The sequence below is a fragment of the Manihot esculenta genome, chromosome 6 (assembly GCF_001659605.2).
Source record: "Manihot esculenta cultivar AM560-2 chromosome 6, M.esculenta_v8, whole genome shotgun sequence".
NCBI lineage: Eukaryota > Viridiplantae > Streptophyta > Magnoliopsida > Malpighiales > Euphorbiaceae > Manihot > Manihot esculenta.
In genome coordinates, this window is record NC_035166.2 from 5079705 (window position 1) to 5094293 (window position 14589).

General features: G+C 32.0%; 1 protein-coding gene across 1 annotated transcript; it reads left to right on the plus strand.

Moving 5' to 3' along the window:
* The first annotated feature begins 2922 nt into the window (after positions 1–2922).
* On the plus strand, positions 2923–13093 carry LOC110617401 (pheophytinase, chloroplastic). The gene is given in 6 exon segments (XM_043957604.1): positions 2923–3347; positions 3350–3690; positions 4667–4893; positions 5227–5418; positions 5500–5656; positions 12676–13093. Coding segments are annotated over 6 exon segments (1563 nt in total). The 5' UTR covers positions 2923–2935; the 3' UTR covers positions 12910–13093.
* The last annotated feature ends 1496 nt before the right edge of the window (positions 13094–14589 follow it).

Consider the following 14589-nt stretch of genomic DNA (forward strand, 5'->3'; position numbering starts at 1 on the left):
CTCTGGGCAGGGCCAGGCCCAAGAGGAGAACAATGACCCAAAACCCATCAAGCCCTCCTTAAGCAAGACCGATCCAGCCTCTCAAGCCTCGATCCAGATGCGCAGGGTAAGCTGGGACCACTATGAGGCCAGGTCCACCATGAGCCCGGGTTCAATGAAAAGAAATCCAGCCCAGTGAGATGATGTGAGAAAGTATAGCCGGCCCAGTCACTTTACAACCGGGTTCGCGTGCGTGCCAGGGGTAGGTAAAAAGGACAGGGGATCTTCTTCCAGAGGGGACTCTCTTCTCTTTTTTTTCCTCTCCTTCCTGGTCTCCATTTTTATTTTCTCTCTGCAACTCTTGCCTAAACATACTATTCTAATTCATAAAATCTGACTTAAACGTCGGAGGGTCTCCACCGGGGTATCCCCAGTAGACCCCTGACTATTTTTTCTTATTTTGCAGGTTCTTTCATCAAATAGAATATTGATTGACCCATTTGATGGACCCATATGATGGATCAAGAAGAAAACCAGATCTATCATGGAGTCGGAGGAGAAAAAGATTTATCAAATACCTTTAGTTATAAAAAACTAAAATGATTTTTTTTGTTATTTTTCAAAGGCTAATCAAATTTAGAAGTGAGCTTTATTAATTGAAATTAAAATTTTAACTAATTTTAAAATTATTGATTCAAATAAATTTAAATAGGGATAAATAAATCTAATGGAAATTAAAATATTAATTGATTAATCGTAATTGAGTTAACAAGCCTATAATGTTTTTTTTGAGATATATTAATTAAATACTAATAAAAATATTTTTATTTGAAAATAACCTATAATTAAATAGTACTAATAAATACCAAACTTGACTTTGTACTTGACTTTTTGCCACGTTGATGGTGAAATAATGAATCTCTATATCTTCAATCCAAAAGATTTATGAGAATAATTAATTTGCATTACTTTGATTTGATTATTATAATTATGTTTAAATAAAATATTTTTAATAAAAGTCATTTAAAATTAATATATTTATTATTTTAATTAAATTACAAATTTTATTATAATATTTACTTTATTCATTATTTTTTGACCAAAATAAGTTTATTATATTAATAAAAATAACTGCTCTTTAATATATAAAAACAAGCTATTTAATGCATTTAATATTATTAATATGTTTTATAGAAAATATTTTTAAAATTTTTAATATTTGAACTATTAAAAAATTAAGTTCATGAAAAATATTTTTTAATTAAAAAAATTAAAATTTTCTATTTTGAAAAATTAAATTATTTTTCTTTAAAATTTCGTTTTATTGGTGGGAATACTTTCTCTAAAAGATATTTTTTAATAAAATAATTTATTTTTAATGTAAAAATAAAATATATTAATACGTTTTTATATACAGAGATATTAATAATATTTTTTAAATATTTTTTTAACTAAAAAATATTTTTGAATGCTTTAAATATTATGAAATATAAAAAATATTTTAATTATATTTTTTTTTTGAATTAAACGGAGCTTTAGAATTAAATAATTAAAATAATATTTATTGAATAAAAAGATATTTATAAATTATTACATTAAAAAAATAGTTTATATTTTTTTGCCAAAAAATATATAATTTCTCAGAAATAGAGCAATGAGGGATGAAAATAATGGAAAAGTCGAAAAGCTTCGCCTGGTTTTTATTTGGCTTTTTGCGGGAAGAGAAAACTTACAAGCAACCCAATCTCTGTTTGTCTTTCTCTAGATTTTTGCTCGAGTCTCAGAAGTGCAAGCTACATACAGAAGATTATAGAGTTTACTTCCTATCCAAAATTTGATGACACTTCTCTCTGCTAATTGAAGGTAACAAACCTCTGCAAGTTCTATTTTCTGTTTCTCTTGTTTGATCTGTTTGGTAAAGCTTCCCTCTTGATGATTTTTGTAAGTTCATAGACCATGGTTTTTATCTTATTTTAATTTTCAAGAAATTCTTATAATTATTTTTATTTAGTGTTTTGTTTTTTAAAATTCAATTTCTTGCTTTTAGCTTTTGTTTGGTTACCTTGGAAAGTGAAGGAAATTATTGAAGAAACTTTGGTGGTTACGAATTTATTAGATTCGTGGTTAAAGAACCAAAACGGCAAGCATCATGTAGTCCATAGACAAGGATAAACACTAGTTTTTGAGTTGCACGGCTAATTTACTTGTTTTAATGCCTCAAAAATGAATGTTATAAATGGATCCAAAGCTTCAGGTGGATCATACACACATACACACACACACACACACACACACACATACATATATATTAAACTTAAAAAGTTGGGAGAAGGAACCAGGGGAAGTAAAGAGCAAGAAGGAGAATTCCTAATCTCTTACTGGGGTATCACTTGAGAGAATATACGGGGTAAGAGTAGGAAAAAAAGGCAGAACAGAGATGCATGCAGCTCTTAATTTGCTTTATAGTGTATTTAATGTGATGTTTTTGCCATTTTTATTTTTATAGTATTTAAACCTAAATAACATGGGTGTCATTTGAATTTCTTTACAATACCTCTACTTTGTATTTTTTTTTTTTCAAATTTCCTGAATGGCAATAGTGTCGTTTGGGTTTCTTCCTGTAACTCTAAATCCACAAACCCAACTACTAAGTATCGATGGGATCAGCGATTCGTATGGATTCACACTATTTCTCAACAAAGTCATTTGATTGGTATGAAATTATTGTCTGTTTTTCGTTCATTATGTAGATTCCAACCACCTTAGAAGGGACAAGGGTCATAAAATTTGCCAATCATGTGATCTTGACAACACTTTGTGCAATGATCATAGGCAAATGCACGTACAAACTTGGTTATGCCAGGGGTATAAGGGTTCTATTTGCACCTGCACATAATATAGGACATTATTTTCCTAATCATTTGCTTTGGTTGATAATTGCAGAACACGCTCTGGCATGGAGATTCTTACATTCAATATTGCAACATGTCATGGTGTTGCAAATTTGAGGTGGAAATTAGTTGATAAAAACTCAAATTCATGTAAATTAAAGATCCCTGCTAGTATGAAAGCTCGAGTTTTATGTGCTAGGGTTGATCACAGAATTGGGTCATTGAGATTTTCTTGTGTTAATAAGTTATTTTTAGGGAATCCTGATCAAGGGAAAGTTTCTAGGTCACTGAATTTTCCTGAAGGCTTAAAGGTTGTTGATTCAAAGGTTTTGAGTGGAGACTATAATAGTTATGTGATTCATAGAGATGAAGATGTGGAGAGTACTTCAGGAAGTGGAGAATCAACGACCAAGGTTTTGATTCCTGGGTTACCCGATGAATCTAGGGGTGAATGTAGTGCACCCATAAATAGTTGTTTTGGGAATGGAAGCCTAAGCTAAATGTGCATTATGAGAAAGCGGGGTGTCAAAATGTGAAATCTCCACCAGTTCTGTTTCTTCCTGGTTTTGGCGTTGGTTCCTTTCATTATGAAAATCAATTGAAGGATTTGGGCCGTGAGTATAGAGTATGGGCAATTGATTTTCTAGGGCAAGGCATGTCCTTGCCAATTGAGAATCCAACTACAAAGTTGAAGGAAGGAGATATCTTAGAGGGAAAGAATTCCATTTGGGGATTTGGAGATGAAACTGAACCATGGGCCAATGAACTTGCCTATTCAATGGATTTATGGCGGGATCAAGTTTCATATTTCATAGAAGAGGTACTCTCTATTCATACATGTGTAATCTATTTCAGTATTTAGTAGTGTTATGCAATGAGAATATATTCACTTATATCTTAATGCACATTGCATGACTTGCACATGTAGAACAGACTTTAAATCATTATGTTGAATAGTAAAGAGCATTGTGCTGGCTTTCTGTTTCATCTTTTCAGTGTCCCCCCCCCCCCCCCCCCCAAAGAAAAAAAAAGCAACCTCTCTCTTTTAAAATTTTTTTATTCTTCTACTTTGTTTTTGTCCTTTCAAGCTGCTCTCTGCTTGAGAAGATTACTGCATTCTTAGCACAAAATGCTTATGAATGTAGATTTTTCTTTACAAATACTTCATTCATGAAAAAGGTTATCTCCATCTTCATGAATAGCTCCTATACTTATTCTCAGAAGTAATTGAATAACAATTGTATAAGTTTTTTTTTTTTTTTTTTTTTTTAAAATGTTTCTTATTATAGTTGTTGTTGTTGTTGGTGGTGGTGTTGTTATTTTTTTTGTTTTATTCTATTTTATTTATTTGTGTGCTTGTTGGTGGAGTAAGTGGACCATCGACTTTTGGTTTTGGTAAAGTTGATAATAGTACCAAGTCACCACTGCCAGTTATAATAATGCCCCATCGCTTAACAATCTACCTGGATCTATTCCTTTTCCCAATAGCTGCTTCTGTGGTATATCTTTGACTGTTTGCAATCACTTTGTAAAATAATGTAGTGAACTAGAAAAGCAATTCTATTGTTTTATAAAGTATAAAACTGAATTTTACATTGGCTGTAAGCCTACTATGACCCTCCTAGCCCTTCTTTATTGGGGCTTGGGACCATGTTTGATTTGCTAAGCTCACATAGGCTGAGTCGTTTTATGTAAATTATCTTTAGCATATATATATATACACACACACACACATATATATATATATATATATATATATATCAAAATGTTGATGACATTGGTCATTTATGTTACAGGTCATTGGTGAACCAGTTTATATTGTGGGGAACTCACTAGGAGGATATGTTGCTCTATACTTTGCAGCAAGCAATCCTCAATTAGTGAAAGGTGTTACATTGCTTAATGCTACCCCTTTCTGGGGATTCCTTCCTAATCCTACAAGGTCTCCAGCACTGGCAAGATTATTTCCATGGTCTGGAACATTTCCTCTACCTCCTAGTGTGAGAAAGCTCATTGAGTTAGTGTAAGTTCTCTTTTAATCAAGAAAAAGGCCAAATTTGGCATCACCTTTTGTCTGAGTAGTATATAGTCTCACCAAAACATCTGATATGAAATTTGAGAAGCATATTTTATTTATGGCAAAAATTGTGAGAATTTGCTAATTTAAATACTATATGTTGCTTGACCTAGTTAGGTGAATTGTTTAATATTTATATCCAAAGAAGCTGCTGTAGTTTTCTTCTCCACGGTCATCACTCTGAAGTTTGAACTTAACATTGCTACTACAACAATGATCATTGCTTATTATGCATCTCCTTTCTAGTATACTGTCATTATCATAATTGTGCTTCTCCAGTTGGCAGAAAATAAGTGATCCCAAGAGTATAGCGGAGATACTTAAACAGGTTTATGCAGATCATTCTACAAATGTTGACCAAGTGTTTTCTCGTATTCTTGAAATAACACAACATCCTGCTGCTGCTGCATCATTCGCTTCAATTATGTTTGCTCCCCAGGGACAACTATCATTTGAGGAATGTTTAATGAGGTACGTAATATAAGTGTCTTTTGTATGTCCACTTTTTTCATGTCCCTAGTTAAGAACTTAACAGTTTGTTTGTGTTTCCAGATGTAAAATGAACAATCTCCCCATATGTCTCATGTATGGAAAAGAAGACCCATGGGTGAAGCCCATCTGGGGCCTTAAGGTGAAACGGCAGGTGCCTGAAGCTCCATATTATGAGATCAGCCCAGCTGGACACTGCCCTCATGATGAAGTTCCCGAGGTATGTAGCTTGTTTTAGATTTCTGCTGCTTTTTATTTGCCTATCCTTTTGTTTGTGTTTGGGGATGGTAGTAGTACTCATATTTTTCTTAAAATAAATAAAAGCACTTCCAACAGACAAACAGAGTATCAAGTAGATCCTTTCAATGGACACTGGTACTCCGTTTCTTATTTGCCAAGGTTTTCAAATCTAGCCTGGTCTTTGGATTGGTGAAAGCATGAGGATTAAGATTTAGAGATTCAATTGCAACCATACAGTTGAAACAAAAAAATATTAATAATATTTTATTAAAATTATAAGGAATATAAATATATTAAAAGTAGTAAATTTAGTAAAGTTTATGTTAAAAATTTCAATAAATTAAATTTCTTTTAGAAAATAAAAGGAAAATTTTTGTTTGAATGTCAAAATTCAAAATTATCATGATGTATTTTAGCAAATTAGATAAGGTATATATATACCAACAAAATGTATGGACCGTTTACCAAATGATGATTCAAATTTTAAGCATTCGACAGTACGTGGCGTTGTAACCTAGGTTTCTTCTACGGCACAACAATTGCCGGATTGAAGAGGTCTGGTTTTCCAGCCTTTATACCACGAAAGTAACTAAATTTACCAAACAAATTTCTGATGTGGAAGATCAGCTTGAGCCGCAACCACAGAGCATACTTAAATAACAAATTTTAAAAATTTTAAAGGCTAGGGCTCCTGCAACCTTAACCTGGGATCCCCAGAGTTAAGTCAGATTGTGGGGGGAGAAAAGAAAAGTGCCGTTAACACGGGCTTATACAAGTAGCAGAAATAATTAATACAGAAATAAAACTTACTATATTTAAATAACACTTCAAACTTTACAAAACTTTTGAGAATGTTTTAAGAGGAAGTTTACAGAGAAGAAGTGAAGAGAGAATATAGAGAGAATGGGGTTACAAGTGTGTGCCTTCACAAGGGGAGAGGCTCCCTTATATAGAAAATTCTGAGCTTTTACTGTTGATTCACGAGAACCTTACTGTTGGTTCACGCGGATTTTACTGTTCATGAATAGTGCCTTGTCTGCCACTTTGTCTGATACTTTTTACTGTTGATAAATAGTCTGTCTGCCACTTCTTTGTCTTTTACTCTTTTCCACCGAAATTCTGATGCCATTCTTTACTCTGAGTCTGACGAGGACGATGAAGTGTCCTTCTTTTTCTTACTCTTCCGTTTTAATTTTTCTTCCTTTTCCTTTTGCTGTCTTTTTACCTTTTCCTTTGCCTGTTTTACTTCGGATTTTTACTGGCGGTAGAATTCCATAGCAATCGTCTTCATTACTGTCATAGTGTGAAGATGTCGAGTTTTTATCGGAGGATGACGTACTTGATGACGCTGTCGACTCCGCCTCTGAGCTTGACTGCTTTGTAGTCTTTCTTCTGCCAACTTTCTTTTTTATTTTTGATTTACTGGAGGATTTTACTGATGATTCCCTGCTGGAAGATTGTTTGTCTTCCGGTTTTACTGATGCTCCCGAGCTAAGCTGATTGAACATTTTCTGACAAATCAGCTTATATTCTTCAGGTGTTTTAGCTGCGGCTAACATGGCCTGGCATTGAGCCTTTTGGGCTCCAAATGTGGGCTCTCCTTGCATTGTCAATTTACCAGCATATGAGGTTTCAGGAAATTGGGCCTTTTAATGATCCATTGTTTTACTGTTTCTTCCGTGGTCGGGTTTCTGAAAGATCCCCACCATTTTATCTTGTGCTTCTTTACTATAACAGGGATATTTAATTCTGTCACATACTGAAAATCAAAATACCATTGATATACCCAAGGTAAAAAGAAGTTTATACAAAAATACATCAAAGGTGGTATATACTTTTCATTCTGAGGTGGTTTATAATTAGTTTTGAAATATTGATATATATGAAGTAATTCCTGGGATAAAATATCTTCGGTAATACCTCTAGATTGCCACCATGTAAAAAACCAATTTGGGAACCTGGTGACAGTTTTAATGGTCTGTTGGTCAAAATAAATTAACCATGAATGGGTTGTTGTGGGGTTTTGAATACTAAAAATATTAGTCCAAGCATTAACATAATCAAAATAATTATATGAGGTAGAATATCTTTTTAATTTTTTAAATGCAATTTCAGTATATAAATTTGGCGCAGGCCAATCCTTAGGATGCATAACACTCTTTATTTGAATAGAAGAATAAACTATTATTTCTTTATGATTTTTATCAAAATTATGTTTGACTTTAACAGATCCAGTTTCTTCCAAAATACTTTGATAATAATCCTGAGGTTTTAAAATATTTTTTGGAGTGAAATACCAATTCTCAGGATAATACTTTCTGATTACTTCCCATGGGTTTATATTATTAAAACCGTGTTCAACTTCAATTTCAAATTCAAAAGCAGGTTTTAAATACCATTTGTAAAATCCAGTGTTATACCCATGAGATGATTGGATTTTTGGCAAACCCACAGCCTTCAACGGATTTGATAAGTCTTTACTGTCTACCGTTTGAGACAGACTAGCCGTACCATAAGCGGGTACGATCGCTTTAAATTGAAGGGCTTTAATCACTTCCGGTGATTGGCTCAGTTCTTCAATCCATTTTTTAATTTCTTCTTGGGTTTTATCAGATGTTTGGGGTTTTAAGGAGTCTTTACTGGGTTCAGTGGTTTTAACCATGGTTTTACTGATTCTTTCCGATTGTTCGGAAAGGGCTTTAGTAGGAGAGCTGGAACTGGACTTTATCTCTTTCCCTGTATTCTTCTTTCTTCCCATTTTTCTGTAAAAATTCTCTTGTTAGAAAATCTGGGATATTATTTTTACTTCCTTTAATATATTCAATGTCAAAATCAAAAATACTTAAAAGCGCTTGCCATCTAGCAAAAATTTGTTTAGAGGCAAGATTTTTAACATCTTTTTGCAAAACATCCTTTGCAGATTTACAATCAATTCTTACCAAAAACTTCTGATTTAATAAATCAGACTGAAACTTATTTATGCATACGACAATACTTAAAATTTCTTTTTTAATAGTCGAGTAATTTAATTGTGCTGAATTCCAATGTCCTGAAGTGAACTGGATTATACATTCTTTATCATCTATTCTTTGTTTTAAAACTCCTCCATATATAATCCAGTTCACTTCAGGACATTGAAATTCAGCACAATTAAATTACTCGACTATTAAAAAAGAAATTTTAAGTATTGTCGTATGCATAAATAAGTTTCAGTCTGATTTATTAAATCAGAAGTTTTTGGTAAGAATTGATTGTAAATCTGCAAAGGATGTTTTGCAAAAAGATGTTAAAAATCTTGCCTCTAAACAAATTTTTGCTAGATGGCAAGCGCTTTTAAGTATTTTTGATTTTGACATTGAATATATTAAAGGAAGTAAAAATAATATCCCAGATTTTCTAACAAGAGAATTTTTACAGAAAAATGGGAAGAAAGAAGAATAAAGGGAAAGAGATAAAGTCCAGTTCCAGCTCTCCTACTAAAGCCCTTTCCGAACAATCGGAAGGAATCAGTAAAACCATAGCTAAGACCACTGAACCCAGTAAAACCTCTAATAAAACCCAAGAAGAAATTAAAAAATGGATTGAAGAATTAAGCCAATCACCAGAAGTGATTAAAGCCCTTCAAGGTATGGCCTCCTCTTCAGGAGATACAGGTATGGCTTCTAAATCTAAAGCGATCGTACCCGCTTATGGTACGGCTAGTCTGTCTCAAACGGTAGACAGTAAAGACTTATCAAATCCGTTGAAGGCTGTGGGTTTGCCAAAAATCCAATCATCTCATGGGTATAACACTGGATTTTACAAATGGTATTTAAAACCTGCTTTTGAATTTGAAGTTGAACACGGTTTTAATAATATAAACCCATGGGAAGTAATCAGAAAGTATTATCCTGAGAATTGGTATTTTACTCCAAAAAATATTTTAAAACCTCAGGATTATTATCAAAGTATTTTAGAAAAAACTAGATCTGTTAAAATCAAGCATAATTTTGATAAAAATCATAAAGAAATAATAGCTTATTCTTCTATTCAAATAAAGAGTGTTATGCATCCTAAGGATTGGCCTGCGCCAAATTTATATACTGAAATTGCATTTAAAAAATTAAAAAGATATTCTACCTCATATAATTATTTTGATTATGTTGATGCTTGGACTAACATTTTTAGTATTCAAAACCCCACAACCACCCATTCATGGTTAATTTATTTTGACCAACAGACCATTAAAACTGTCACCAGGTTCCCAAATTGGTTTTTTACATGGTGGCAATCTAGAGGTATTACCGAAGATATTTTATCCCAAGAATTACTTCATATACATCAATATTTCAAAACTAATTATAAACCACCTCAGAATGAAAAGTATATACCACCTTTGATGTATTTTTGTATAAACTTCTTTTTACCTTGGGTATATCAATGGTATTTTGATTTTCAGTATGTGACAGAATTAAATATCCCTGTTATAGTAAAGAAGCACAAGATAAAATGGTGGGGATCTTTCAAAAACCCGACCACGGAAGAAACAGTAAAACAATGGATCATTAAAAAGGCCCAATTTCCTGAAACCTCATATGCTGGTAAATTGACAATGCAAGAAGAGCCCACATTTGGAGCCCAAAAGGCTCAATGCCAAGCCATGTTAGCCGCAGCTAAAACACCTGAAGAATATAAGCTGATTTGTCAGAAAATGTTCAATCAGCTTAGCTCGGGAGCATCAGTAAAACCGGAAGACAAACAATCTTCCAGCAGGGAATCATCAGTAAAATCCTCCAGTAAATCAAAAATAAAAAAGAAAGTTGGCAGAAGAAAGACTAAAAAGCAGTCAAGCTCAGAGGCGGAGTCGACAGCGTCATCAAGTACGTCATCCTCCTATAAAAACTCGACATCTTCACACTATGACAGTAATGAAGACGATTGCTATGGAATTCTACCGCCAGTAAAAATCCGAAGTAAAATAGGCAAAGGAAAAGGTAAAAAGACAGCAAAAGGAAAAGGAAGAAAAATTAAAACGGAAGAGTAAGAAAAAGAAGGACACCTCATCGTCCTCGTCAGACTCAGAGTAAAGAATGGCATCAGAATTTCGGTGGAAAAGAGTAAAAGACAAAGAAGTGGCAGACAGACTATTTATCAACAGTAAAAAGTATCAGACAAAGTGGCAGACAAGGCACTATTCATGAACAGTAAAATCCGCGTGAACCAACAGTAAGGTTCTCGTGAATCAACAGTAAAAGCTCAGAATTTTCTATATAAGGGAGCCTCTCCCCTTGTGAAGGCACACACTTGGAACCCCATTCTCTCTTCACTTCTTCTCTGTAAACTTCTTCTTAAAACATTCTCAGAAGTTTTGTAAAGTTTGAAGTGTTATTTAAATATAGTAAGTTTTATTTCTGTATTAATTATTTCTGCTACTTGTATAAGCCCGTGTTAACGGCACCTTTCTTTTCTCCCCCCACAATCTGACTTAACTCTGGGGATCCCAGGTTAAGGTTGCAGGAGCCCTAGCCTTTAAAATTTTTAAAATTTGTTATTTAAGTATGATCTGTGGTTGCGGCTCAGGCTGATCTTCCACATCAGAAATTTGTTTGGTAAATTTAGTTACTTTCGTGGTATAAAGGCTGGAAAACCAGACCTCTTCAATCCGGCAATTGTTGTGCCGTAGAAGAAACCTGGGTTACAACGCCACGTACTGTCGAATGCTTAAAACTTGAATCATCATTTGGTAAACGGTCCATACATTTTGTTGGTATATATATATTCAGAATATAAATTTAAAGTTATGATAAACATTACAAAAGAAAGGGGAAGTTATGAACACATAAGATAGAGTTACATCTTAAGATCTGTGTTCTTCTTGGCAACAGTCTAGTACCCTGTGTTTTACACTGTTGACACATTTAACTCAAATTCCTTAACACCATTAGTTTTTTATGACATGGCACTAAAAATAATATTTAAAATTGATGTGGCATCCAACTCACTGTACAGAATCCACTTTAAAATTAAAATAGTAAATAATATAAAATGATTTTAATGAAAAAATAACAAAATGAAAAAGAAAGGCAATTTCTTCTCATTGTTTTCTTCGTTTGTCTTTGGTTTTTGTGCATGAAAAAAAAAAAAACTCTGAAAGTCAGAAAACAATTTAAGTTCTTCCTCTTTCATTACTGATCCTAAGTCCTTTTTAACCAATGACCATTCAAATAGAGACCATAGAAAGTTAAAATCCTACTGAGTTTTTGGTCCTTGTATCACCAAGCATCAATCTTGAAAGTTCTTATGATAAAACTCATAAATTTTGGCATTTGGGAGGCCAAATATTTACAATCAGATAGAATTGCTTGGGCTGTTGAGAGAAAGAGAGAGAAAGAGAGAAAAGGTGGTTTAATCAATTTTGATTTTTAAAGTGGATCCCACATTTATTCGGTTGCCAGTGCTACATCATTAGTAAAATTAGTCTATACCATGTTAGTGCCTGCGTGTAAGAGTTTTGCTTCTAACTTGCTAGCAATTTAAAATACAAGGTGCTAATATGCTAGAAGGTTATTACAAACCCCTGAACTGTTAAAGTGCAAAATCATATATATTTATATTATTTCAAAGAAGTAAGATAGGAAAATTATCCATAACCCCTGTTATTTTTATAATTAATAATATAATTACGGCTTATAATTTTCTAAATTTATAGATGAAAAATGATGAAATATATCCCTTATTCCCAATTATTCAGCAGATTAAGGTAGTTTCTTTGGACAACAGGGTAAAACTACCAGACTGTACCCTGACTGGATTGACTATTAGTCTGTTTTGACAAAAAGAAATTCTTGAATGTTTATCTAGCCTCCTCCCATGAGGCCATGAGGAACTCGAATTTCCTTAGTTGATTGCACCCAACCAAAGGTGCAACCAAATGAGGCTTTAGTTGTGTGAGGAGAAAGACGTAGGATTTGATGTTTTTTCACTGTTTGAATAGATAAATGACCATTATTGAAAGTACAGGTTGTGAATTACTTGCTTCGTGGGTGGATTAACAACATCGAGTCTCATGGTTCGAGTGCACTGCCTTTGCTTGATGATTCACATAGTATTCAAAATGGCATTTCCAAGGACTTGGAATTTACAAGAGAAGGATCAAAAAAATTGGTGAAAATTCGGGCCTTTGGAGAAGGGTTCTCCATTTGGACCTGGATTAGCTCTTCTATCAAGTCTCAACTTGGGAAATTGGGAAGATAAAGGAGCCACCCTCCCAATTATCAATGTAAATTCATAGCATTTTATTTTTATCCTTTTTTTTGTGTGTGTAAAACATGAAATGCATCAGTCTAGTAGTCATATTGTTTTGAATTTTACATGTAAATGTAATACACATAGTTTTGCAACTGATTAAACATACCTGTATACATACATCATACGACAACATTATGTCCTAAAACTGCAACCCTTTCACAGTGCAGTTATAATATATATAAAATAAATTGTAATATATTTTAAAATTAATTATCTAAAAAACTACTTTTAGAATTACTTTCGTTAGTGAGTAATTTAAAGTTTGCATTATTTAGTTATTTTTAAACTGAGGAAAAAAAAATTATAATAGACCTGTGAAGAAATTTATATCGGGAACCATGAAATTCTTACAAGTTCTCCATTTTTTATTATTAATTTTTCACTTTTAAATTTTTATAAAAATATAACTATTTAATATCTAAATTTTATAAATTATAGTTATTCAATTTTTACTATTTAATGTGTGTAAATTATTCGAATTAAATAATTATACTTGTGTTAAAATTAATAATAAAACGATTAAAATATTAACTGACTTTTAGTCTAAAGTTTAGAGATTAAATTATATATTTAACTTTTATTTTATTATATGCTTAGCGTGTTTATATACGCATCACGAACAGTTGAATAAATAAACTCTTTATTATTTAATTTATTTTTGTTGCATTTTTTTCCTTTAAAATTTCTAAATCGATAATTGATAAACAAATTCTTTAATATTTGCATAACAAAAGGTTGATAGTTATTATTTGAATTTATTGAAAAGTTAACTTAGTTTTATTAGTTTTAGTTTCTATTCGCTTGATTATGTTAAATTTGACTAAATTTAAGTTTTAAGCTCTTGATATAATAAATAAAAACTATTTATCATGGGTATTTGATGCTGAAAATTATGTTGATGTTAAGGATGGTAAGAATACAGTTATATAAAGAAAAAAACCTATTAAAAACAAGGTAAAAGTAATAATTTTCCTTTTTTTCCATTATATATATATATGAAGGTTAGAAGTAAAATTTAATAATAAAATACCCACTTGAATTGTGCAATAATTTAAAAGAACTTGTAATCGTAATAGAAATAAAAATATTATCTAAAACTCTTCATAATTGAACAAATTTATGATTGCAATACTTTAAAACAGTGAGTACGATTCTATTATTTAAAGTAGATTCTTAGTTAATATTGTAAGATTCGGCTAAATTTTAATTCAAAATTTCAACTTTTTAATAGAATTTTTTTTAGAATCCGGAATTCTGAAATCAGAAATTTTAAAAGGATAAAATGGATTTTTATAAAATGAATTTTAAGCATTTTAAAATGTGTTTTAAAATAAAAAAAAATATTTTTGAAGAGTTTAATATTCAGCCATCGAAGATGACTTTTTCATACCACTTATAAATTGAGCTCAATCCGAAAATGAAGAGAGGTTTTCTCTATTTTCGAGTAGAGGTGAGTATACGTCAACTCTTGATATTTTATTGCTATATTTCTCTTAATGATCTTCTTTTTGGCTTGAAGTTTTTGTTCGAAAATCACAAAGTTTTACAAGGATTGGCTTTATCTACAATTCTTTTCTTCCTTCATTCGAATCTATTGTCGTTTTCTTCAATAGATAAGTTTCCAAT